The sequence below is a fragment of the Temnothorax longispinosus genome, chromosome 3, assembly GCF_030848805.1.
Source record: "Temnothorax longispinosus isolate EJ_2023e chromosome 3, Tlon_JGU_v1, whole genome shotgun sequence".
NCBI lineage: Eukaryota > Metazoa > Arthropoda > Insecta > Hymenoptera > Formicidae > Temnothorax > Temnothorax longispinosus.
In genome coordinates, this window is record NC_092360.1 from 22,182,731 (window position 1) to 22,210,423 (window position 27,693).

The following is a 27,693-nucleotide window of genomic DNA, read 5'->3' on the forward strand; positions in this document are numbered from 1 at the left end:
TATAATCAATTGATCGTACATTAATTACGAAGATTTATTGAATCCAAATATTGTTAAGTCAAATAACGGAGAATCAAATCATGCTTTTAGCATCAAGGAACATGTTTTTCCATTAATTAAAATTTTCATTTAATTAAAATACATGATCGATGGAAAGTCTGAAAGAGATGTATTGATCTATGTACGTGTCATTTTGTAAATCGTGTTAATTACGAGATATATCACAAGTGAAATAACAAAATCGTAATTTAAAAAAGGCACCTGACTGAATCGATATTGTTGGAAGCGTCCATGATCTTCACGACCTCGTCGCAGTTGGTCGCAGTCAAAACAACCCTGCACGTGGGTAGTGAGAACCACGCTCTCCTCCACCACCCTCTAGACTTCGCTCTGTCTCACTCGCTCACTCCACTCCTACTCTGTCTCTCTTACTGGTTCTCTCTCTTTCTTGCTCTTCCCTACCCCTCTCACCGGTGTGCTCTTACTGGTTACTTCGCACGGTTTGAACTGGCCCGATTGTCAGTCGGTTCCCGGCTCTGATAGTGCAAAGAGCAAGGTATAGCTGTACTACACGCGATCTCTTGTATCGCAAGATCGTGTGAAAGCGCGCCTGAAGTGCTCATCTACTCTTCAATTAATCGAATCATTCCGATTACGAGATCAAATTATCACGTCAAGATATTCCTTTTAAGCTTGAAAAATTTCTTCAATCAATAACGAGCACTGTCTAATTCTAAAATTCCTAAGCGCGAGCTCGCGTGAGAATCGCGAATTCGAAGGGGTGCCCTGAAATTCGAAACGGGTGAGCGCCGGGGGAGAGGAGGAGGAGGAAGAGGAGGAGGAGGAAGAAAAATCGGGCGAGAAGAAGAGGAGGTGTCAGTCGCTATTACTTCGTCGATCGTGCCCGGCACGTGCGCGTACCCGGCCCCTCGTGCCTTTGGAAGAAGAAGGGTGCATCGGCGGAAGGAGTGAAGAAGGAGAGAAGAAGAAAAGGAAGCGGTCGAAGCGAAAAGTGACGGCAGTGCGCTCCGAACCGTCAAGCGGGACGCTGGAGGAAGAGAGCGAAATCGGTGCACGCGCGCGTTCAAATGCGTGCCGTAGTACCACGTGACTCTCTCGGGATACCCTCAACCCCCGCTTAAATATCGGGATCGTCGTCGCGCGGCACTCGATCGGAGAGATTACGGACCACCGCGAATTTCATGTCGCATCAACCGTACGAATGGATCAATAGAAAAACACAGTGTTGTTGTGATTCGTTGATGAGACTTAAGATGATCCGCGTGAGGATAGATTCGCGCTGTTTTATGCGCACGGATTGAAGGTGATCGACATGAACTGCGATGATTGCGTGTAAATGAAGATACGAAGATTTGTCGCGTGAGAACAGCAGCTGTACTATTTAGCATACGAGGGTGTATCAAGATGAAGACGGCGTTGCAGGTGAGTCGAGTTTACCTCACACGAACGTATTTCGCGATTTTCTGTTATAACTTTACCTGACTTTTGGATAAATTTTAAGTTAGGAATGTTGGGCGTGAGAAATCTTATTGAAGAAAAATATGGAATTATGGGTAACTTGAAAATTTTCACAAAAATTGATATCAACATCCTTAATGCAAAAGCAACAGTTATATTTAATTATATAATTAATATACATATATACGTTTTTTTATACAAGTATTTATAATTTTTTATTTTTAAATTATATAACACTGCACCCAGCAATTAAAATGAACAAAGCTGTTCGGCAGTTACTTACGTGAAAAGGCATCAAATCCGAATAAAAACAGTAAATAAAATTAAACTGCCATACGAGAAACATGTAGACGATAATGGACAATCAAAAATAAATCCAGATCTTATATTCGCGATACGAATAAAGAGGGAAGCTATCGCATGCGTCATCATCATCAACAACAACAGGGGCGAATGTCCTGTACATTAATTCCTTCTTATCACACACACGCGCGCGCGCGCGCGCATACACACCGGCGGCGTCGTAAGACGAGTAGCGGCCGAGGCATCCCAATCCTCTTTTAACGCTCTTTGATCATCTGGAAGTTCTGCTTTCACGCGGGTACCCGCCGCGCGTTTCTCACCCGTCGCCCCTCCACCGACTGTCTCCTTCTCTCTTTCCCCTGACAACCGTCGTATATGCGATGCGACTAGGCGTACACAGTGGCCTTTAACTTTTAAGTACGATTTAACGAAAGCCTTTGAACGCTCGCCTGTGGTCGCGAAAACTCCACGGTACCGGTCGCGGATTCTCCCTGGGGGAAGGGGGGGGTTATTTGACCTCCGCGGCCGCCGCCCTCGAAATCTTTCTTTACCACGATTTCGCAAGCTTTTGGCTCTCTCGCGCACGGCGATCCTCCACCGTAGCGTTCGCTTTGATATTTTTAATGCTCTTCGCGCGTCAAAATATACGGCGCCACTTTTGTACGTCGTGGAAACTCGAGAAATCTGTAACCCGCGTTAATGACGCTTCCATAATGAATTATGCCGATTCATAATCAATTTTGTTCACGGTACAAAAATCTCGGGTGAAATAATTATAAAGCGAAATCCAAAACTGTTATTTATATACAATTAAAGTCACGTAATGCGATCATATAATGTATAATTGTAACAAAACTGTTGAATCTCCACGTATCTATCTTCATTAAATAAGTAAAACTAAAAAAAAAATCAGAGGTAGCGCGTAACGTTTAACACGCGATGCGATCAATCGATCGATCGATCATTTCGGACGAAAGATTGTAAAAGACAACACAAAATGTGTAGTACACTTAAACCAATTTTGATGACTTAATTTATTTTAATTAACTAATTAAAAGTAATAATTAAAATATTGATTTTAATGAACAATTTAATTTAAATTTAATTATTGTTGCTACGCAATATTATTGCCTCGGCGAAAATATCGACACAAGCAAACGTCGTTAATTACGGTGTCGATTGAAGCTCATTAGGTGAGAGGCTGTGTCGAGCGCGAGCTCTACGTAATCGGGCGACTTCCTGGACGGCCGACTACGATGCGCCTGATCTGGCGCATAGAATTCGCGCGACGACGCGACGCACGTGATAAATCACTTGCGGCAGCTATAGCCGCGCCGCGCCGCACGCGATAAACCGCGAGCTCCCGCGAATCGCGTGCGATTCTCTCTCGCACAAATTTATCGTCATCTGTCGCCGACAGCCGCGCGCGGCACGTATTAAGGGGATATGGCAGTGGGAAATCAAAAAGAGAGAAATAAATTTATTCTCGCACGATATTATCACTAGCTGTGTCTCCGATGTGCGTTTTCATAACTGAACGACGGGCTAATTCCTAAAATTGCTGAAAATTTCGCGGGAGATACATCCACTCGATCCACTACCAGCTGCGCCCTTGTGCAAACGTCAAAATTGAAAGCGCACGGTTTAAACGAAGCTATATGCTTTTTTCCAAACAGCCGATTACAATGGCCCAAAAACAGAAGCTCGGAGCGAGTTACATTTCGGAGAGAGAGAACGTTCGAAATACCGTTTTCCGCTGTGGACCATAAATGCAAATGGCAAAAACATATAACAATCGATATTTAAATAAAACATAATTTATTTTTCTCTCAATTTCTATACAGTTATAGCTTTTCACGTATTCTCTCATTCTTGATTGTTGACCGAAAACACTACTTTGTCCTTGTTATTTGTTGTATTCAATTTACATTCAGAATATTTTATTTACCGCACACTTTTATTAAATTATTGTAGCAGAAATTGTTTCTACTCTTTAGTTAGATGAATCGACTATAAACAATATGTAATCTTTGACGTGCAGTTTTTGTAACATACTCGGTTAATTTTAATCACACACTATTTTTTTATCTTTTTAAGATATCTGTAAAGGTTAATATAAAGCAATATTATTTTCTTAATGCAAATTTCGAAAATTATTATATTTCAATTTTAATTATTGACATTTGAATTTCTAAAATTAATTATCTTGAAAACAAAGAATGCTTAAATTTTTGTTACTTTAGTAACTTTAGTTAAGAAATCAATTAAACAATATAGAATTTAATTCTTGAAACACCCTAACTTCTCAATTTTCAGTGCTAAATAGTTTGGTAGTTAAATTTTAGTTGCAAATTTAGCATAGGAAAATTATTAGAAATAATTTCTCGGATACTTCCTATGTGCAGCGTATATAATTTTCCATTACGCGTCACGATGATGCGGTATACTTGAGTTACGAATACAATTCAATGTTTTAAATGCTTCGGTGATTCCGCAGTTAACAACAAAGCAAATAATACTATAAAATAATACTGCTTTGTGGTTAAAATATGTTTTCATAACAACGTTATTTAAATGTCAACATTAATCTGAGTGTTACTATTATATCAACAAAAGCTCCAATTACCACTCGACTTTTACCATTCACAAAATACGTGCCAAATGTCCATTTGTTACCCAAACTGCTGTAGCTAACGATATCATCGAATTTATCTTATTATACGCAATATGTAGAAACATTTTTTTATATTTCTTAGAAATTAAAAAACTGATTTAGACTTCTAATAGCAATATATTCCCAGGGTTAATTCATTTCTTTTCTTCTTGTTGAAACTGTATAATTCATATCGATAATTACATGCAATAATTGACGCACGATAGGCATTCGTTTATGGATGACATATGTGTATCGCGGCTCCGAAACGGAGATGAAGCGTCCCTTGTTGTTCTCAAGCAGTTCGCAAGCGAATAGTGTCGGCCGCAAAAAGCAGGGCGGATAATTGCGATGATCGTCTATGCCACCTGCTGCCAAGGTTAACGTTACCGCGATATTCGCATATCCGTGTGTCCCTTTGGCACCGCGAACGGCCGCGCTCGTTAATGAGCGTATATTGATCTCACGAGCGCCGCATGACCGGACATCAAAGAGTTAGACGAGCAACAAGTATCCCGTCAAGAGAGAGAGAGAGAGAGAGAGAGAGAGAGAGAGAGAGAGAGAGAACCAAAAGCCCCGAGATTACAATTTAAGCCTGTTTACGTCGGGATTCCGTCTCTGTGATCTCGCGCGCCACGCATAGTCCGCGTCGATTCGGAATCCCGTCTCCTCCGGCGTTTCTCCACACCGCGCGCCTCTTCCCGTTTTAGCCCTTTGCTCTGCCCGAGCTGCGTTTGCGCGCCAATAACTCGAGATTATTTTCCCAATGTACTCGCGCGGCTCCGATATTGCCTCCAAAATATAAACGTCCGTGCCGCTTCGCGGCTGCGCGCGTTTTGGAAACAGATAAATAATAATAAAACATAAAAACGTATTTTCACTCCCAAGTCTTGCGCAATCTCCACCCGAGACTTAAGATAAAAATGAGAGGTTTCTACAAGTTTCTCCACACATAGATATAAATTTGCTTTATTTGTATAAAAAGTTAAAAAATTGATACTTTCTTTAGTGGAAAAAACATTGGCAACTAAAATTATTTATCATTGAAAATTAAATTTTTCGGCAAATTAACCTTTAAGGATATAAATAATTGATAAAATCTTATTTTTTTAGTCAATTTTATTCTATAATAAAAACTCTACTTCAAACTTTAAAGAAATGTTTAACGTGATTAAAATCTCATGACAAAAATTGTAAATATCTTGGCATGCAGGTACCATTATATTTGTTTAAGCAAGAAGCTTAGCGTGCGAAATTAGAATATATAACCTCATCCGGATTAAGCTGTTACATTTAAAATATAACACGGGCAAGGAAGGAAAATATTAATAGGGCGTATTCATGGTAATGCACATTTCAACCGCATGAATACGAAGATGGAGGAAACGGAAACGGAAATGGAAGGAAAAAAGTAGCGACGAGAGTAATGTCCTACTTTCAAGTCCTTTTTACAAACGCAGGAAGAGGTGACCATTCTGGATTTCGTAATGAGAGCAGTATCAATGATCATAATAATAAGCTATTAAGATTTTGAGAAGACTGTACGTCGTTTCACCGTCATTTACCTAAACCGTGGGCTTTTCGCGCGGGAAACGTGTCGACGATAAAATCTTATTGTCGAAGAAACGACGGGGGAGCGCGGCGCGAGATTGCTGCGATTTACCGCGAAACTTTTATAATGTTTTCCGGTTTGCCGAGAGACTTTTGGGAGAGGAGAAACGATAGGAAACAGGGGCGCACTTCTTAGAGGCGAAAACGCTGGCGAGCTGACGGAAACAATGCCCCGTTAGAGAGTAATGTCAGTCCGGATTCGTTCTACTACGTGCCTTTCTGTGTGCGGAGACGGCGGAGACCCGGGCTGGACGGAGCATTGTGCCAGCAAGCAGCAATTAGTAGTGGATGGGCGTTGTTACCTCAAGTCGAGAGGGATATTCAGTTTGTAGTATTTAAGGGAATCTGGACGCGGAGCGACCAGCGCGACGAAAGCGTCGCTGGCCGCGACGGAATTGGTGACTGCTTTCCAAGACGCTATATACGACACTGATTAATTACGTCGAAGAATAATCATGATAGTCGCGTTTTATCTTGAGACGAATTTTCCTTTGTAATATAGCCGTGGCAAGAGTAATTTAATATATTCTAAATTAATATAATAGAAATATAATAGAATTGCGAGTATAATGCAAAATGATATTTATAAAATTTATGAATATTTCTCCAGAGTGTGTTAAGGAAAGATCGTTCTGTATAGATATTAAAATATATAGTCCAAAAGTTTAAAAATAATGAAATTAAACGTATAATAATAAATAACAATTAATGTGAGAATTAGCGTGGAATTAATGCTGATAACTGCTAAAGGATAGAAACATCGCTCTGGCATCGGATCTTCTATTTTACCCGGGATGTGTGATACGCTGAATACAAGCAGCAATGGCATCGCGAGGTATAACAATTACATAGCAGACATGACTTCGTTAAACTAGGTGGACAGTGGTTTATATAAGCAGACTAAGAGATACAGTGCTCTCGGAGAACAACAGTAGGGCCGTTACAAGCGACATGGGAAATGCCGGGATAGCTTATGGCGCTGCTAACGTTGGCTGGCTGGCCGCGTTGACACCGTAAAAGAGATTCCACGTATAAATCGTTATTAATGATATTTTATTCGCTGGAAAGAGATACGTTTCATATGAAATGAGGTCCGGTGAATCGCTGTCATAACACAGCACGGCAATTAACAGCGGCAGCAATTACTGAGAGTAGACGGAGAGTTGTGTACTCAAGAAGGCGATTATACGCGCATCTACTTAAGAACATCTACATTACAGGAGATGAATAACGATGGCGATGTGGACACGGATGAGGATAATTGCGACTTGGATTACAGAGCAGCAGGCAATTTAATCTTGAAGACCACGAAGGCAAAAGTATATTTACATCGCGAACAATCTACCTATTCTATATCCCTCCTCCCTTCCCCCTTGTGCGAGGGAAAGCTTTTAAAGGTACATTAAATAATGGCTAAGACCATTACGACAATTCTCAGATGAACGAGGAGAGGATCCTCCAGAGAGATTTGTCGTCCGTTAGCAGATTATCTTATTTATCGCGGTAATCCAATTTATAATTGATACAAATTTATATCATCTACTCTTACCTAGTTCGACTAAATATTATGTTACAGTTGGATTTATTTTAAATTTCTATTCTACGTCGCTTTAAAGGATCAAGCTATGTGTTATAATTGTGGCAAAATGCTATCGGAAAACAAAACTTATTATTAACGAAGACATAATTGATTTGTATATATTATAAGCTAGGCATTTTACGTTTTTATCACACAAACCTGTGATATCGTATCTATCAGCATCTCAAAATCAAATCTTTGTTCAACGTTCCTCTGGAAGAAAATCGCAACGAGATCGGGAAGAGATCAAGAATTTCCGACGGATTAATCCAGCGTTAACGACTGGATGTCTAGTTCTCTTTCACAGAAAAGGCTGTCTAATTCGCGTTGCTCAAGACTCGAAGTAACGATGACGACGAGATTGAGCTCGAGCATTTGGACTTGGACGCTGACATGAAACCGAAGACGATTAAGACGACGGCGACGGCGACGATGATGACGATAACGACGACGACGACGACGATGACGACGACGACGAGGATGGCGACGATGCTTCTGCCGTGAGGCGGTGAGCAATTAGCGACACAGCGCGGCGAGATCAGAGGCCGAGGGCGGGGTGGGGAGCGGCGGCCTAATTACACACGGTACCGACCGACTTCAAAGGAGCCGACAGTTCCTCTCCTCTCCGAGCCATCCCCTCCGAATGGCCAGCCCGAGAACAACGCTCCTCTTCCTCGTATACCCCAGAGCCCAGGCGGCCAACGCAGACCTGACTGTGCCTTCGATACTCTTCCTTCTCTCGGTCCCTCTTTTCCTCTAGCCATCTCGTCTCTCCTCCCATCTCTAGCTCTACGAGAATACCCCTTGCTGCCTTTGATCGCGGGGTCATCCGCGGTGGCAGAACTCACTTCGCGCCCGCGAATATTATCGTTACATTATCAGATCGTACCTGCTGAAGTCGTGACGACTTGTCGCGCTAGATAATAAATTTTGTTGTTTGCGTCTTGACGGGAGAAGTGTAAATCGCTTTCCCGCGATTAACCCGAGTAGAATCAAGATATATTTCTAACTGCATCTAAACGATGAATTATTTTTGCACCTGTTATATAAATCTAAATTTTGTTTAATCTGGTAATTTTCGCATTATATATTTCGTTAAATATTTTGACTCTCATGCGCAAGAGTAGTCGAGCGTAAAATTATGCCGACACTTTTCGAAAATATAGATATAGGAAACAATTCTCTCCTCCGTTCAGGATGCGCGCGTCTCCCACAAAAAAATTATTCGAGAAAAAACAAATATCAGAGCGTAATTTTGTCCGGCACGCTTGACGGCTCGCCTTGTCTCTCCTCGAAAAAGGAGATCCAAATTTAATATCCCCAAAAAACGTGCGGCGAGGCTTTCCGTGCCCGTGAGGGAAAGCAAGACGACAATGCGGTACGGCGGTCGGCATCGCGGCCCAACGATCAAAGGGGCGACGACGAATCACCATGGCCGTGGGTTGGCGTGCGTCCCGCAGGGGCCCGCGAGCGTGGACACACGAGTGGGCACGCGTCGCGCCGAGAAATCGACGGGGACCGGTAAACCCGGCGCGGATATCCAGGCCGACGTGCGGCGGCTCTCGGACGCCGTCGCCGCCGATCTTCCACGAGGTCGTAACGCCCGACGGGCTTAGCCTTAGCGGCTGCCTCCTCTACCCGCGTTGTGGCCGCAAGTCATCAGTCAAGTCTTTGAGGCCGGCTTCAAGCTGCCTTCCCTCTCTCCTCCTATCCTTTTCTCTCTCCTTCTCTCTCTCTCTCGAGAGAGATCTCTCTCACACTCTCTCCACTCTCCGTCTTTCTCGAGCCCGCAGAAAAAGGCCTTTTGCCGATCTGGCTTGGCGGTGAGATCAAACGTTTCACGGTCCACCGTACGGTGAACCGACTGCGCGCGCGGGTGCGCCGCTTCAGGCCGATATACATAGATATATACGGCGGTGGAACGAAGAAAGGGCGAAGAGGGGGGCCGAGAGTGGACGGTGGGGAAGAAGGAAGGAAAGAACGGGTTGCGAGAAGGAACGAGAGAACTCGCGCGGAGAGAAAGGGCGCACTCTGAACGAGGAGAGGAGAGAGGTCTGGGTTGTTCGGCGAAGGAAAGGGAAAAGGCCCCGGGAAGGCACCTAAACAAATACGCGTGCCCCCGCTAACCGATCGCAAATTTGTTGAGGGCCGACCTCGAGATTCGGCCTCGCGGCTGTCGCGGCGCGACCGGCTACGGCTGTCCCAATGGTCGATCGGGGACGCGATCGATTGTTACGTGATTTTGGGAAATATTCATGATTATATATTGGCGGACAGAGACTGGTTACGCATCGCGATATTTTTCTGACCTCGCCGTGTTGGATTAATTTCCGGATTAATGTTTTGACGCACATAGGTCGAGTACACGCGGGTGACGCGGGTTGTCGCAAAATACGCGACTGCGAGAATTGTTTAATTCAAAAATATCGTCATCAATATACACGGATATTTTATTTATTTCGATTGTTTGTGCCAATGCACTCGTAAATAAAAAAGCGGATCCCGCTTTTTTAATAGCTTTATCGTAAAATTTTATTCCATTATCTATCGCGTGTATCTAAAAAGCACGTAACACGTTTAGCCATTGTTAACACATATCAAATGCAAATCCCAAACACAGTTTTTAGTTTCTGATTTATTAATGTTAAATATTATTCATATTAATCAGATGAACTTATTATGGAATTAATATACTTGTTAAACATAAATTTAACATAATAAATAAACATTCTTCCATTTGAATAATCTTATGCCATTTTACGATATTTTTGATTACTTATTGAAGAGTACGGCAATTTTTATGAGAGAAGAAGTTATGTGTTATCACACATATATATGTGTTTTATGTCTTATATATTTTGAGAAAATTTAAATTTTTTTAACTTTAACTTACATACGCATTGCGTAGAAAACCAGGCATATTTCCTTTAATGTTTCCTTGTTTAAGAACACCTATAACAGAAATCAGTGAGAATGATTAACTTCAATTTCAAAAAGCCGTTCACACATAGTTCTATTCATATATAAAATATATGAACGTATAAACACAGTTGGAATATTGAAAAAAAATAAAATAAAATAAAATAAAAATCAACGAGATAATATAAAATTCATAAAAATCCGGTGCGTATGCGAGACGCACAAATCGAATAGCGATATAACATGGACGATGAGCTTCACGCTATAAGCTTATGAGTAAGATTCATATCCCGGTGGGTCTAATTAGCAATCGAAATGAGCGGCCGCGAACACGCGAAGGCAATTTCCCCATTTACGGCCCGGCGGAGAAAACGCGGCGGATCGCGGCGTCCGTCGCCGCCGTAAAGCCCCGCTCCGCTCGGTCGTTACGAATCCTCTCGATATCTCGGACTGTGTCTCTCGATAGCCTCGGGTGGGAAGAGGATCGCCGGGAGACGAATCTCGTTACGGGGCAGCTACGAATCGTATTATCGATTTGTACGGCGTCGCGGATTGGCGGCGGCCGGATGGAACCTTTGATGTTGCGCCGAAGTTCGCGGAGCAGGCTTCCGGAAAGAACACCCGTATATACCGTATACCTGTAATACGCACAAGTCCGGATCGGACTCACACGTCCGAAGAAGAATCTCCCGCCGAGGAAGCGGCCGCGAGATGAATACGAAGAAGAGAAGAAGAAGAAGAAGAAAGAGGAGTGGAAGAAGAAGTGGACGCCGGCACGAAGTGTGCCCCGCGAGAAGGAAAGGAGGAGAGAGAAAGAAAGAGGGTAAGGATCTTCGAAATAAGCTCCCGTAAAATCATTGCCTACCTACGCGCCCGCTACCGCGCCGTTATGTCCGATCTCGCCTAACTCGTTTGATATCAGCCGGAGTCCGATATCTCGGAGCAAGCCGACCGTCCAGTTTCGATCATAGCTCTCCGTCGTATTTCTAAATCGAATTTTTTCTCATCCTTTCTAAAACGAATTTTGGACGATAACGATGTTGGGACATTGCGTGTAACGATTGTAAATAATCAGATTTGATTATTTTTATCGTTGCTTTTAAATTATTATTCCGAGAGAAATATAGTTTTTAACTAACGTGTCTATAAATGAAGAGAGATTATTTAACTTATAGATAAGAATATATAATATACAAACTTTTGTTATGCGATTTGATCTGCAAAATACTGCGAACCTCTTCAATTCTTCAGATTCTTTTTTTTTTTTTGAAAAAGAGAATATAATTTATTCGAACGACAGCAATACGACGACAGGTAACACTTAGAGCCGCTGTGCGCGGTCTCTTTCCTCGTTGGCAAAGAAGCCGCCCTAATATCGGAGGGGGGAGGGGAGGGCAGATGGTCTCTCTCGCGCGTGCAAAAACGCCATTTCCAGCGCGCGCGGCCGAGCCCTCGAAACGAGCGGCCATAATCGATGTTCCGTCTCTCGCGCCTTCGAGTTTCTCACTTCCTCCCCGATCCTTCAGGCGAATCAAGGTCAAAGTTCGTCGCCGCGGCGCGGGCGCGGCGCGGAGCGTGATGCGCGGCTCTCTACGGACGGGGCTCTGAAGAACGCGGCCGAGATTTTTCCGGAAGAGCTACTCTTTTTTGCAGCTCGCCGCCGAGTGTCGGTTCGAGAGGAAAAACGCAATCTCTCTCTCCCGGTTCCGCGGCGGCGCGCGAGTTACAGATAGAGGCCCCGGCGCAGAGGAGAGAGAGTTAGCAAGAACGCGGTGTAGGCGGCACATCAAAGGCGCACCTCGGGCGTGAACGAGCGAGCGGGCACGCGGCTCAAGTAGAGAGCGGAAGACACCGCCACCAATCCTACCGCCATCCAATATATTTACTCCGATGGACCACCGCTACCATCACCATCGCGCCGCCGCTGCCGCCGCCGCCGCCACCGCCACTACCACCTCCGGCACCATCACCCACCGCCACCATCACCATTGCCATACTACCACTATCGCTATTACCACCGACGTCACCGTCACTGCTATCGCCGTCGCTGCAGCCGCAACGGCCCGCAATCGCTGCTGCTCCGAGCTCCGGAGCCGCGCGGCGCGACCACCGTGCAACCGCTCCGCCGCCGCCGCAGTCACGGTTGGCGCGCGGATACTTTGTTCGCGGCGCGCCACGCCGACCTGACCGAGCCTCTTCTTTCTCTCTCCCCTTTTCCTATCAATCTCCGCTAGAAAATACGCACCTTAGATTGTAAATTGTGGTGCCGCGCTCTCGCATCGACAATCACGGCGACAACTCCGCCGCGGTATCACTCGGGAAACCTATACACCATACACCTCAGACATGTACGGGACATATGCGAGACCTCGACACGTTCTTTTCGTTTTTATATTATGTACCGGTTATGTGAATATAAAAATTACCAATTCCGCAAAAACTCGCGTAAAAGCGAAATTATCTTTGCAAGAATTACATTTTTACCGGAGATATATCATTACCGTCATGTCGTGTCTTCAAATATCACTGAAATAATATAAAGTATAATTTATATAAATGTAAAGAGACTGGAAAGCGAGAGGATACTGTGTGGCTTGAAACTGAAATCTTTTGCTAGGAGAGTCATTAACGCGACAGTGGTTATTTAATACAAAGACCATACAATTCGTTATACTTTGCACGCTGAAAAAGAACACGCGTAAAAGAAAATTACAGAATTTTCCGCAGCTCCGTTCGTTACTTTCCTTAAGTAATCCGAATCTAAAAGTTTTCTTCGCGGCGGCGGCGCCGCGCCGGATGTCTGTGGGCATTGTGATTCAACCGTGCTATTCAACGGTTGTATAGTTTCGCTTCGAATACATCTGCAGAAATGTAGTTTTGAATACATGAGGTTGCGAGAATAGTATGGCAGCTATTTCGCCCAACTTTCTACGTCCGTTTCGAGAAAATACAACTTCCAGTTGTAATTTGCAGCCGTATATTGAGCGTGTATCTTGAGCGGCGCTTTGCCAGTTCCAAATGTATAATGTTACACATTGTGTTATGCATCCCAATTTTGACCACATTACCGAATCATTTTTAGGTAAAACTAAGTCTCACATATATCGGCAGTTTGGTTAATCAGACATTGCGTCTTTCGAATCTTAATTTCCCACTTTTAATAATCTGACATTGATATCTTATAATTATGTCTTATATTAAAATTCTGTTAACATAAAACTCATTTGAATTTAAATATAAAATAGTTATTATCTGCTTGCGCAAGATTGAAGATTAATTCGCCAAACGTTTCTAATTTAAAACCCAATATATTTCTTTTAAAACGCTTTTAAATTGTTAAAAGAAATAATACTAGTAAAAATTTAGTTGCCTAAACTCCGCATTGAAATATCACAATGCTTTATAATTAATCGAATCGACCATCCCTTTCGGGCTAATTCTTTACTTTTGGCCCCAAGTTCACTATACTTCCTCGGATTTTCTCGTCGTGCAGATAATTAGCGCCGACGGGAATTGCGACCTGTGTTAGAGCTAGTTTATGAACCCGACGCCGAGGAAGTGCATTGATCCCGCGGGTCGCCGGCAAACAGGCCAACCGATAAATTAGTTGCCAGCAGATATCTCCTTCACTTTTCCTTCGTACGGCGTTCGGAAGGCGCGCACGATGCGACGTGGCGCGGCGCGGCGCGGCGCAGCGCGGCGCAGCGAAGCCGAGCCAGCGAGCGAGCGAAGGCGAGGCAGGGCAAGGCAGTCATATTTCAGCCCTTGTTAGGACGAGGGGCCCCTGCCGAGACGAGCCAGGGAGAAAATCTCTTTGACTCGCCGCTCCGTGCCTTAATCCACTGGCGTATATACCCTATCTTGCCACCTGCTCTCTCTTCCTTCCTCGTCTCTTCCTTCCCTTCACCCTTTTATGTTATGTATGCCTATCTCCCGCTTTCTCTCTTTCTCTCTCTCTCTCTCTCTCTCTCTCTCTCTCTCTCTCTCTCTCTCTCCCTCCCTCCCCTCGATCCCGTTGTCTGCTTCTTCCTTTCTTTCTTTCTTTCGGCTCTACCGACGTAAATTACGACAGATATTTACGCCGATTTTTTCAGGTCTTTTCCTACCGCTTCAGGGTCTTTCCCCCTTTTATACGAGTGTTCTGATCTAAATAGAAGTGATATATATCTACCGTGGCTGATTATTGCGGGATGTTATATTAATTACTGGATTTAGTATTAGGAGGTATATGCAAACATTTGCTCGTTCTTAGACATGTTGATGTATCCAGATGCCTGGAATATAGATAAAGTATTTATCTTGGGATATTTTGATGTTGGGATATCAAGCGTGGAGTCAAGAGTATATGCTAGTTTCAGGATCAATCTATAATTAGCATATATGGATAAGAAATAATATTGCACCGTCGACTAAAGTGCATAGAAGATTAGACCTTAAATTAACACTGTTACCGTTGGTATAAATCTATTCTAAAGAATCTTTTATAAAATACCGAAAGAAAGCGGATTTGTGCTTTTCTTTCATGCATTTTTCGGAAGATTGTAACATTATTGAAAAGAAGTATTCAGTTTCAAGTAAATACCGTGCATTTTTCGGAAGATTGTACAAACATTAATGAAAAGAAGTATTTAGTCCCAAGTAAATATCATACGCACGTTGTATAGAAGTAATCGCAAGAATGTAGAGAATATCACGAACTTGGGCTTTTGTCGGGGGGAAAAAAAATCACCTGATCGGTGCAGAAATGCACAGCTAAGTCAAAGCTAAGCCGGAGAATAACGAAGTTTGTTTAACGTCTATTTCCGTGGACGATTCAACTGGGATTAAATGTATATACGTATCTCGACTCGTCCGAACGCTTTGTCACACCGTTAAGAAGACTGATCTTCTGCCGACAAAATGGCACGGAAAGATTTCAAATGCGCCGTCACATCCGTGCGAAAAATATCGAGTTCGGAGCTGATCTATAGTGAAGATCGATTCCTCGATGTCTGCGATATCAGCTTACGAATGATAACGTATTGCCGTAAGAGTACAGCGAGAAAAAAGAAATCCGAGAAAGGAAATTGATGTCAATTTCCATGCTAAAAGGCGCACGCTTGTATACCAATATTCATAACCAAATACAAAGAAGCGAAGGATGATTTCCTTTGAGAGTTCGATATACTTTGTATACCGAGATATCCGAGGTATCGTCTATTTGTGGTCCGTGGCAGAGGAGAAAGAAAATGTAATATGCATAAGCATAAAACACCGTTCTTTTATCTTCGACTTTGCAGAATGATGATCGTGGTTGTTTCCGTTGGTATGTGATAAGCTACTTTAACAATAACGGAAATAGATCACGGCGGCTTTGTTCTCCAGAGAGATACATATATATTCACGTGGGGAGATATCGCGCGCACGTTTTTAATTTAATTCAATTTGCACGCTACATTATCCTCTATTACGAGGGACCAGTTGATGAAATCGATGATATAATGAAAAATAATGAATATTCATTTTGTACTTAACTGCGGCCTTTCATTATATGCACAACGTGTCATTAAATCAATTTTAGAATTGTCGCTGAAATTGATGAATAATTCGTTATAATATAAATCGCGCTGAAGGCATGTAAGGCATGTAAGGCAGACAAATGACATTTCATACAACGAGAGCGTGATCGATGGTTCCACTTTTTTCGGAATTCTAATAAGATCTAAACACGTCCTAAAGTATTCCAAAATACCACGAAAATTGCACGAAATACCGTTGAAAGTAATTTCGCGTAAAAGTTTCGCCCGGTAGGCGGGGGTGGAAACCGCCGCGCCGGTTTGGGCGGTATTCGAGGGAACGTAATCTAGCACCCTCGCAGGGCTCGCAGAACTTCTTCTCTCCCTCCAGTTCCCCACGCGCTCGCGGAACCGCGCGCTTGTTAAGTCGCGAGAGCGCGTCGAAAGCTGACGCTTACTTTCGCCAACTCCTGCTCCTTCCCGAGGAAGGAGCCGCGCCGCAACAACAACCCCGCTGCGCCGCGCCGCGCTGCGCGGTTATGGTAATGCGTGGTTTGCGGTGCGTGTTAGCCGGCCGGACGGCCCTCGTAATGGTAACGAGACGGTCTCTCACCATCATCATCAACATCCAGACGACGACGAAACGCGATGCGAACGATCAACGACTCTCAGGCCGGCCAGCAAGACGCACGGCCCTCTTTCAAAGATGCCGACTACTCTCTGGCTATTTTTAACCTGTTTTCGTCTCCCTTATGCATCCCTCTCTGTTTCTCTCTCTTTCTCTCTCTCTGCCTCTTTCTCTCTTTCTCCACGTCGCATATTCTTACAGCCATGTTACGTGTTACAATTAATCAGAAGAAAGGCATCTGATGTGTATTGTCCAAATCTGGGATTTTAATTACATTTCCCGATTGAATAAAGTAAAATCGAAATTTATTATGTTTCATAAGTTGTAAAAAAAATATGTACGTCTATATATAGAGAAGCATTTATATAAATTGCACACATTGTATATCGACATATATGTTATAGTATGATTTATATATAATTTATACAATTTTATATAGATTTAGAATTATCATATTACGCACATATAATTCCACATATTAATCGATTGAGATTTGTAGAAAAGTTCAATTTAATCACATACATGCACGGGCAATTAATGTATTTGCGTATAATCCTGCTTGTCTCCATTATTATTTCATCATTAAGTACTACATACTCAAAATATTCATCTTATTTTCAGTACTACATTTAAATACATCTATCAACACATTATGTATGCATTATATATTTCTAAAGTTATATATGGTTTTCTATATGCTCTCAGGGAATCCATGTCCCAAAGTATGAATAAATTGCGCCTCTCTTTCTCTATATCTCTCTCTTTCTTTCTTCATTCCATGCGTGTGCATTCGCACACGCCGCATCGACGGAATGCCACGCATCACCAACCACGAGAGTCAGTCAACCTCGAGAGGGAATCAGGTGTGGAACAAATGAATTCGCGACGGGGGAGGCGGATCAGCCAGCTCCTTAATCTCGCGGAAGCGAATGCTTCTTTTGTGAAGGACGGACTCGTAAAGCAGGACATTGCCGTTCAACGTCATTTCTGCTCCGATGCTAAAGTTCGAGATCATTTACTTATGTAAAAAGTGATCGAAAAGGGATCGATGGCCTTTATATATCTTAAATCAATAGAAAGGAATTCATATTTCAGTTATTTCGTGTTACATTAAACATTATTAAATAGAGAATGATATTTGTAGAATATATTGTAAGTTAATTCTTTAAATTTAAGCGAAATAATATTCTACAATTGTATGTAATTATACGCATTAGTAGTATCATTGAAAATTGAATATTCTGTTTATACGAAACATTTTTTATAATCCTGCATGATAGGAATATATCAAAATCAAATAATACGAAAAATCAAATAATCTACATTATTTTATTTTTTATTGAAATTTAAAAGAAAAACATGTACACATTAAACCGTGCAAAAATTCAAAAAATACATATGCGCGCGCGCAAAAATACACACACACACGCACACATGTATAAATTTCAAGGAGAACTTTTATTCATTTGGGATGGAATGAAATGAATCGCATCGATATCGAGCCGCCTAACCGAGTATTGTTATAGTATTGCAAGAACCGAACTTGAAAGTAATTCCAATAGGAAATATTTTTTATTCTCCGCTGATAATTAAATCTACTTTTGTATGACTCTTTTATTTAATAAAATTGTAATACATGTACCATGATAGAGGAAGATTTAAATAAAAATACGATGAATTTCATTCACCGACGAAGAAGATTAAACGTAAAAAACTAATATATCGTTTAAAGAGATAATTATTTTCCAATAAATTATTTTTTCAACTGTATCTACTATCAATTACACAATCTACAATAAGATCTAATGCTTAATACAGTATACTTTCCTATCGATAAAGATCCCATAATATTTCTTCGAAAAATTTATTCAAAATCAAGGGTTAAAGTATATAAATACTTATATTCATATGTGATGAGAAGTATTGGAGAAAAAGATACATTTTAAAATATTAAGGCATCCTAAATAAACTCCCCGATAAAAATCACGAAAGAGAAAATGTCTTCGTCGAGGAGAACGACGAATGTTTCTCTCTTTCTCTTTATCACGTGCACTAACGATAATAAAATATCGATGGATGCGCGAATACCCGGAGCTCGCATGAGTGCGCCGCGCCGCGCCTCGCCTCGCCGTAAAAAGCCGTTCAGATCGCGGCCATTTATCTACGGCGTGATTCATCTCTTTGACTGCGGTGCACGGTATCTTTAAACGTTTTACCTTGCTACCGGATTCCCTGCAGCTAGTATACAGTGCGCCGCCGCGCCGGTCCAAGTAACAGCCGTCACTTTGTCGGCCTTTGTCACGGGGATTATGTGCCGGGTGGCAAATTATGACGGACACCTTCACGCCCAGGACACCTTCTAATGCGCCGGCTACGGAGTCGGCAAAAAGAAAGAGAAAGAAAGAGTAACAGAGGGAGAGAGATAGAGAGTTCTTAATATACCTTGAGTACATGTTTTTTTAAGAGAGAAAGCTTCAGATTACGCAAAAGTATTTCTATAGAGATTGAAATTTTAATAGATGCTATGATATTTAGCTCGTTTTTGGTTGCATTGTATTGCATTTAAAAAATATATATAATTATAAACAGTAATTAAATGAACGACAAAGTCAATGAAAATTTTTTACCGTCCAAAAATCAATCTACCATAATTAACACGATTCGAATAGATGATAAAAATTGAACGCATGCGAATATTTTGGAGAAATAAAATGTTAAGCCCCTTGCACAATATTAGGCGATAGTGATAGCTGATGTAACTTTGTCGCTGTCGCTGTCGCTATCGCTATTGCCTATTGTGCAAGGGACTTTAACTTGTAATATAAAATAAAATTTGTAACCTATAAATTATTGTGATATATGTATATGCTTTTTAATTGCAGTTTGACGATGTCGTTTAATATTCTACTTATCGTGCATTTTATATGTACATTTCTGACAATGTATCAGAGTATTTTATATGTATGATATCAAATTTAATAAATAATAAAAATCAAAGAGGAAATTTCCACCATTTTTGCCTCTATTCTTCAAAATGTACAGCAGTATGTTTTATAAATTTTTATTTATTTATCTATGTTGTTATTTATCTACTTATATTTATAAAAAAGAGTACTAAAATTATAAATAAAAAAATAATCAATTTATCAATAGTTTGTCATTCAATCTTATTTCTAATTGAAAAATGTGAATTATCAAAAAGGACGCATAAATTTAAAAAGATCGATATAAATGATACATATATTAAAAAGTAAAAACGTTTGCGTTATGATATCGTTGCCGAACTTTGTTCAAAAGCGGTTTTACAGCCTTCTCTTTTTCAATAGCTCTTGAATAGCCGCGCTCAGAGCATAACATAAAACTACCCCTCCGCCAGCCAGGCCCGACACCCCAACGAATTGATTTACGGCATAATAAAGCGGTTAAGCGCAGAGTGGAAGCACCCCCGTTCGAGTCGTCTACTTTATTTATGACCTCCCCGAAAGTTTCGATTCGATGCGGATTCTCGAAATCGCTGCAAGTCCGTCGCTACGCTTTCCCGATAATTTGTGGTTACGCGAAAGGCACTCGACGAGAGGGAGACATGCCACTTTCGGTCAGCTTTAAGTTTTACGGTAATAGAGGGGTTGGTGCATACCCCAGGTACTTAACGTCGGCGAACCATGAAACGTTTTCCGCTCGGTCGTCCTTAATTTTTTAAGAAACCCGGATTGTCGCGTCACGCTGATATTTCGAAACTGAGCTAAACTTCTCCGGCGATTTTCTATGGATTGATGAAAATCTAGGCTATAATTTAGAGAAGTTTTTCGTTGACCTGTCTAAGAAGTTACATGACGAACAGATAATTGTCTTTCTGTAAAAGTAATTTGGGTTAAATGAAAAAACAAATAAATCTATCTAACGTTAGAACTATCTAAAAAATAATCATAAAAAGTAGAAAAGAAATGATCTCATTTGACATTTAACAAAAATTAGCTTCGTGATATTAGTCTGTTACTTCGTGATATGCTATCGTAATTTCTTAACACTTTTTGTAATTGAATTACAATTTAAAAATTTTGTTAAAATTTAATTTAAATTAAACAAAATAAAAATATATTTATTATCTTTATTTATGTATCTTTAAAGCTTTATTTATGTATCTTAATCTGCTCGAGTAAGCTTTCTGTTGCTTGAAATCCAATTATCAATTAAAAATCTTAAAAATTTTAAACTAATTAAAGCGTTTATATAGATAAAGGAATTTCATTCAGTTTTTCAAGGTTACGAATGTAAGAAATTCTTTAATTTTTATCGAAAAATGCGCGGATGTACACCGTACGGCAATATCAAGAACTACGGTATGCAATCATGAATTAGGCACATCCGCGTTTCGCGTAAACTACGAGAAAGCCCCACGGCCAACAATCGGCGATTGCGGCTGAATTATGACATCGCGCAGTGCGTTTCTTTCGCGGCTACGACGCAATGCGAAAGGAAAGGCGAGAGAGGTGAGGCCTCCTCTTCTTTTTGTACCCATTGCTCCGTACGGAGCGGAACCCAATCCGCCGTTTGCGGCCCATTATGCCCGATCATAATTGCGTCGCAACAATGTTTCTCCTTCCTACCAGCCGCAAGTGTTGGCGGCAAGGCTTTCATCTCAGACCGAGATCGAGACCGAGCTTCTGTTTCCGAGGTGTTTCCGCCGCCGGCTACCGTCCTGGATGCTGGAACTTGATCCTAAGTAGTCGTTTTCGTGAAAGAGGGGCAGGAGGCCGAGGGACGTTGTTGCGGTAAAACGAGCCACCGATGGATATGGTAGCCGGATGCGAGATAGAGAAGGAGAGAGTGGCGCCATGTAGCTCGTCGTCCTCTCCGTTATCGTCGTTTTTTAAATTATTTCCTCATCACTTGCTCATTTGTTACATGGTGGCCGTGTAATGTGTTGGCCTGATCGCCGATATGTTCATAAAAACCATAAAAAAAGAAGCGAGGAAGAGTGCACGCTCGAAAGTCGAATTTGAAGACATTAATTATCAGAACATTGTAACATTTTATATCTATTATATTGAAATTAAAATATTTATAAAATATCTGTAAGATTTATTTTGCAATAAGGAATTTAGCCAATTGAAATTTTTGATAGAATATATTATAGGATAGACAAACGTGATGTGTCGAGATTCGAGTTATCAAGGTTTCATTTCGCGTATTTCAGATTATGCCGTACTTGGCGGCGTTGATCCTGACAATAATCGCCGAGGACAAGCCAACAAATACGGTCTCCGTTTCCTCGGTCTCCTTGGGCTCGCCGGAGGAGTATCAGAGCAACACGATAAGGAAGGTGATGAGCTACTTGGGGAAATACGGGCTGGACGACCAGCGGGCCCTGAAGAGGGTGTATCTAAGCAACAGATCGATCACCTGCAACGATGGATCGCAGGCCGGTTTCTACCTACGAAAGTCCCACGGTTCCAGGCGGTGGATCATGTACCTGGAGGGCGGCTGGTACTGCTACGACCAAAAGAGCTGTAGGACCAGGTGGATGCGGATGCGGCATCTGATGACGTCAACCCAGTGGCCCGAGACACGCGACGGTGGGTCCTCCCGATCGTTTATAATTATACGTCGCGCGGAACGAAAACGATTTTCCGCTCGTGCATCCAAGCGCCGAAACTCTCGCGCCGCGTCATAAATTAATTTCGTGGTGATCTTCCGTGGACGCGCGCGCGCTTTTGAACGCTCGCATTGCTCCTCGCATCGTTTTAAATAATACATGTTATGCGATGCGGATCAACACATATGAGCTTTATTATGCACGAATGGTATTTATTGCGCCGCGCAACGACGATATAAATCACATTTTTTTACCCAACTCATATATGCGTATCAGAGAAGACTTTCTGAACCTTTATATCGCGATATTAATGTACGAATTTATATACAAAGCATATATCCAATCATTATTGGATATTGCTTCTATTATATAATTTAATTTGTTAATTAATAATCTGTTATTAATTTTATCATCATTAAATATTTCTTGATAATTCAGAAAATTAATCTCGGTCAGGAAAGATTCAATTATTAATCGAAAAATTGTGGCTTTTATTCATAATTGCAAAGATCCAATTTCGTCAAAATTCTGCAAGTTTTAACATGCAGTAATTACCAATGCCTTTTTAAATTTGTTCTCCAATATCTGTAGCTGCAAGGCAACAGGTGATCCTCGACCAGCATATATGCACGTTGCTTGATATTGCCACTGATTGCCGAAATAAAAATATTTCCGATTTTTTTTTCAGTGGGCGGGATGCTCTCGCCGAATCCCGACGAGAATCCATTCTTTTGGGGTACGAATCACGTGTAGGTATTGTCTATCTGTCGTACGGTCGACCTCGCGCGTCGCTAATGCACCGTCTTTACGTAACGATACGCCGTTGTTGTCGTCCCACAGTTTCGTTCCTTATTGCACGAGCGACAGCTGGAGCGGCACTAGGGCCTTCAGGTCGCCGAACGACATGTTTTCCTTCATGGGGGCAGAGATCGTGGTCCAGATCATCCGGGACTTGGTTCCCCTTGGCCTCGAAAACGCGAGCGCCTTTCTTTTAGCCGGTAGCAGCGCGGGCGGCACCGGCGTTATGCTGAATTTGAATCGCGTTCACAATCTGATACATCATGAATTGGGTACGTCGCACGATTTATCAATTATCGCCCCCAATTATTGCGCCCCAATTAAACAACTCCCGTCGTCATTATTGATAATTGCCGCAATTTTCATGGTAATATACGTTTCTCATTTGACAATCCAATTATGTCAGGCGAATCAGCATCGATAATGATATAGTTATTATCAATTATTTATATCTATCGTTAATACTGCTGTTCAAGCGTAGAATCACATTTTAATTAGTCTCCTCAATAATATCTCTCATTAACACTGACACAAGACCAAGCTTTCTCATATGCCATTCTTTTTAATACCTATGAGTTTAAATATAGATTTTTCGTAATGCTATATATAGTATATATAATTTCTGTTTTAAAATTGTATGAAACAGAATCGTTTATAAAATATTGTAGAATATTTAAAACAGATTAATATTCCTGTTCTATATTTGAGTTTCTCAATTTATTTTATTCTTTCAGCATGTAATATATCTTACTAGCATAAGCATTTTGGTATTCTTTAGTCACCGACAGTATATAGTTCGGTTATGAAATATAAGACTTATCTATTCGCGCAGGCTTGAGACACGTTGCTATACGTGGTGTATCGGATTCCGGATGGTTCCTCGATAGAGCGCCTTACTCTCCGAACGGCCTGTCGCCGGTCGATGCGATACAAAAAGGAATGGAATTATGGAACTCTCGGATGCCACGTAATTGCGTAGTTAGATATCCTAACGAACCGTGGAAGTGTTTCTTTGGATATCGACTTTATCCAACTTTGTCCGGTGAGTTCATCTCGTATCATGAAAATTTAAGTATAGTATCTAAAATTGCTATGTTTCGAAGAAAGTTTAAACTCTTTTATTTAACATCTCAGCACCGTTGTTCGTCTTCCAATGGATATTCGACGAGGCACAAATGAAAGCCTACAACGTCGCCGCGCCAGTAACGAGACAGCAATGGGACTACATACATAAAATGGGCGACAGTCTTCGGCAGACGTTTGAAAATGTTACCGCGGTCTTTGCCCCGAGTTGCATTAGTCACAGCGTCCTGACGAAAAGGGATTGGAAGATGATTAAAATAGACGAGGTTTCCTTCGCCCAGGCATTGTTCTGTTGGGATCAAATGCCGGTCGGGAATTATCGTAGCAACGAACACAACAAGTAAGTAGTCGAATGATATTTGTTGTTGCATGAACCCCGCCGATTGAAAATATATTCGTCGTTGCACCGCGTTGTTTGCCGAGAAAATATTTGTCAGAGTGTAGAGTCGGATTCATCCCGGTAAATAAATCAATGACGCTCGAGATCAATGACGCTTCGAGGCCTCGAGGAGATAATGTTTTTCGTTCTGCTACAGTACTCACTCGCAAATCGAGACCAATCAACCGTGCGGAAAGTCGCTAAAAAAGCTACTGCGTTCTGGTATCAGAAAGGGAAATGGTACCGCGATCGAGGACGGAAAAAGCAGAGTTGGCTCCTCTACGGAAATGCAAAAAGCACGATTGTCCGCCGTTGGCAAAATGCAGGAAAGAAAGCCGGTCTCCGGTTCGATTCAAGAGCAGGAGAATAAGAAGAGGCGAAAGAGGAAACATAAAAGCAGAAGGAGAGACAGAAAGGAGAGAGAGAGAAGTAAAGAGGAGAGAATGAAAAAAGAGAAACACCAGCGGAGAAAGAACGCCGGTACGGTTTAGCAATGCGCAAACATGTTTTGAACCTTGCTCAATAACAGTCGACATTCTTTGAATAGTTCCAAGCTGCTTCATATAATTTTTATAAGAATAGATTGACCGAAAACTCATTTAGCGCTGCATTTGATTTCGCGATAATATTTAATTTTTAACATTTATTAATAAATTTTAAAAAATAATTGACCTTTTTTCACATGGTTTGTATTGACGACGATTATTCGAAGTTTATGCATTTTTTTTTTTTTCAGGTCGTCGCAAGGGCGGCAAACAAGTTAACGGCAACAACCATACGGCTATATTTAACGGCATCAGGCCGCAGCGATCGGTGATACCGTCGTTCAAACGGAAGTGCGTCAAGAACTGCCATTTCCGTATGATAGAGCGCTGCACTTGGCCGCAATGTAACCATAGCTGCCCCAAGCTGCATAATCCCTTTACGGGCGAGGAAATGGACTTCATTGAACTGCTCAAGAGCTTTGGTCTAGACATGAAAAGTGTCGCGAATGCCCTCGGCATCGATATACATACATTGAATAGTATGGATCACAATGAATTGCTGAATCTTCTGACACAACGCGCGAACTAGCAAGACATTTTCTGTCGTAACGTTTATGCAGAGTTCTCCTGCTTGTTTTAGCAATCTCTCCGTTGGCACGTCCTAGAGTCAGAGCTCAATATTTACGTACAATTTCAAATATTACGTTTCAAGTAATGTGAAACGGTTCGTATCAGCTGTATCCACCGGTACTAATGTTACAGTACTTAAATTAGAGAAGATATATTGCTGGTAGAAATTATAAGTAATACAAATCTATTAAAATATTGAAAGTATAGATATCTCTATACTTCTATAAAATAATCAATACTTCTAACAAAGTAAATTTTTAATGTTCGCGTAGTACAAACAACTCTATAATACTAATAACGTGAATTTAGATAATTTTATATAAAATAAGATGCATAATTATATAATTATATATAATATTATAATATTATATATAATAATATTGTATTATTATATATAGTATTTAATAATAAATTATATAATTATAGTTATACAAAGATATGTAATTATGCAACATGATGACATACCAAATCAAGCTTAAAATATATTTTTTTAATTTGATAACAATTTTGCATATATCTTCGCGTTGTATATCTTTGCATATTATTGATTTAAACCGGAGACTGCCAATTGATCAAATCAATGAATTATTAGCTCCGCTCATATAACATATAAAATATATAATTTTTTTTTCATTTAACGGCAACAATTTAACGTACGAAGTATGCTTGAATAGAAACGCGTTACGCGTTATTGACCAAATATAACGCGTTTAACCAAAATGGATGTACATAATTTCATAGAGATGCCTCTTATGGTGCGTTTGCAGGACTCGCTTCGCTGAAAAGACGAGAAAGCCCAGAGAGTGGAAATTTCGATTGGCATTTTCGCTGACGGACAGGGGAAAACAAGAGAGTTCTGGCGTGTAGAAAGTGTATATTTCATTGTAATTGTACGACTACACGAATATCTTAATTTATTATAATTTATAGGTAAAATAACCAATCATGTAAGTATGTTTTACGAATTAATTCGTATACGTTCATTGCGCAGAGTTTGTCGCCAAAATTAGAAATCGGGCGAAAGGCAGAACCCTCCCTAACTTCATATATCTGTTCGAATGCAATTCTTTTCATTTCGATTGTCCTTTGATTGTCTTTTGTAAAAAGATCCTTTTCTTTATTAAACACATCTTTGTGTTCATCACGTCATATAGATTCAGTTTGCCGTGTCATTTAGAACAGAATCAGCGTAAAACTCAGTCATACATGAAAGACTGTAAGGATCTTCCAATGTTGCAAATAGGACTGATTCTTTTACGTAACGTCGGAACGGAAACTCATCAATAAACAATTGACCGACCGACAAGGCAGCTTCATAGACTGATTAAATTATCTACCTCAACGAATCAAATCGTATTAATATCCTTCATGTACTATAATTGTCAGATTAGAACATCACGATAAGAACAATGTTACTGTAAGTTGATACGCGTAAAGTATATATATTGTACCTATGTCTTCAGTTTTGTAATATAACTCTGCCAAGGTAATGTTATTTATTTAATATAGCATAGTATCCGATGATTGCAGCGGCATATTTTTTTTGTCGTGTGCACATATATACATAATATATCGATGGTACCAATGACATTTTAACTACGAAACTATATATTCTCTCGAGAAGATTATTTGTCCAATAATTTCTTTCCTGATTATATTTTGTTTATATCGATTATACGATATAAAAAGTATTAAATAAATATATTACAGACTCAAGAATCGAAATGACACAATATCTACAATACTTTTCTCAAACATTTGACAAATAAAATGATCATAACTTAATGTCTAATGCCCAAAAATGCACTTATTTTTATTGATACCATCGATATATTGACGTTAAACATTATATTTTAAAATTTTATTTATTTTTATTTTTCTAAATTGTGACCCCGTCTATGCGAATACGATTAAAATATTCGAGGTTTTATGGGTCAAAGCTCTTGCATTCACGTATACTGCAACATGTACTGTTATCTTTTAAAAATATGACTACTGTAAATAAATTGTATATCTGTTCTATTAAGAGCTTGATGGTTAATGGATCATTTATTC

The 27,693-nt window shown here is 40.8% G+C and overlaps 1 protein-coding gene across 1 annotated transcript; it reads left to right on the top strand.

The window, feature by feature from the left end:
* The first annotated feature begins 80 nt into the window (after positions 1-80).
* On the top strand, positions 81-27,658 carry Notum (palmitoleoyl-protein carboxylesterase notum). Its single transcript, XM_071772280.1, has 8 exons — positions 81-1,443; positions 21,865-22,243; positions 22,952-23,012; positions 23,104-23,333; positions 23,894-24,103; positions 24,196-24,484; positions 24,681-25,003; positions 25,260-27,658. Exons 1-8 carry the CDS (start codon positions 1,426-1,428, stop codon positions 25,595-25,597), a joined length of 1,848 nt encoding a protein of 615 aa, XP_071628381.1. The 5' UTR covers positions 81-1,425; the 3' UTR covers positions 25,598-27,658.
* Positions 27,659-27,693: the final 35 nt, after the last annotated feature.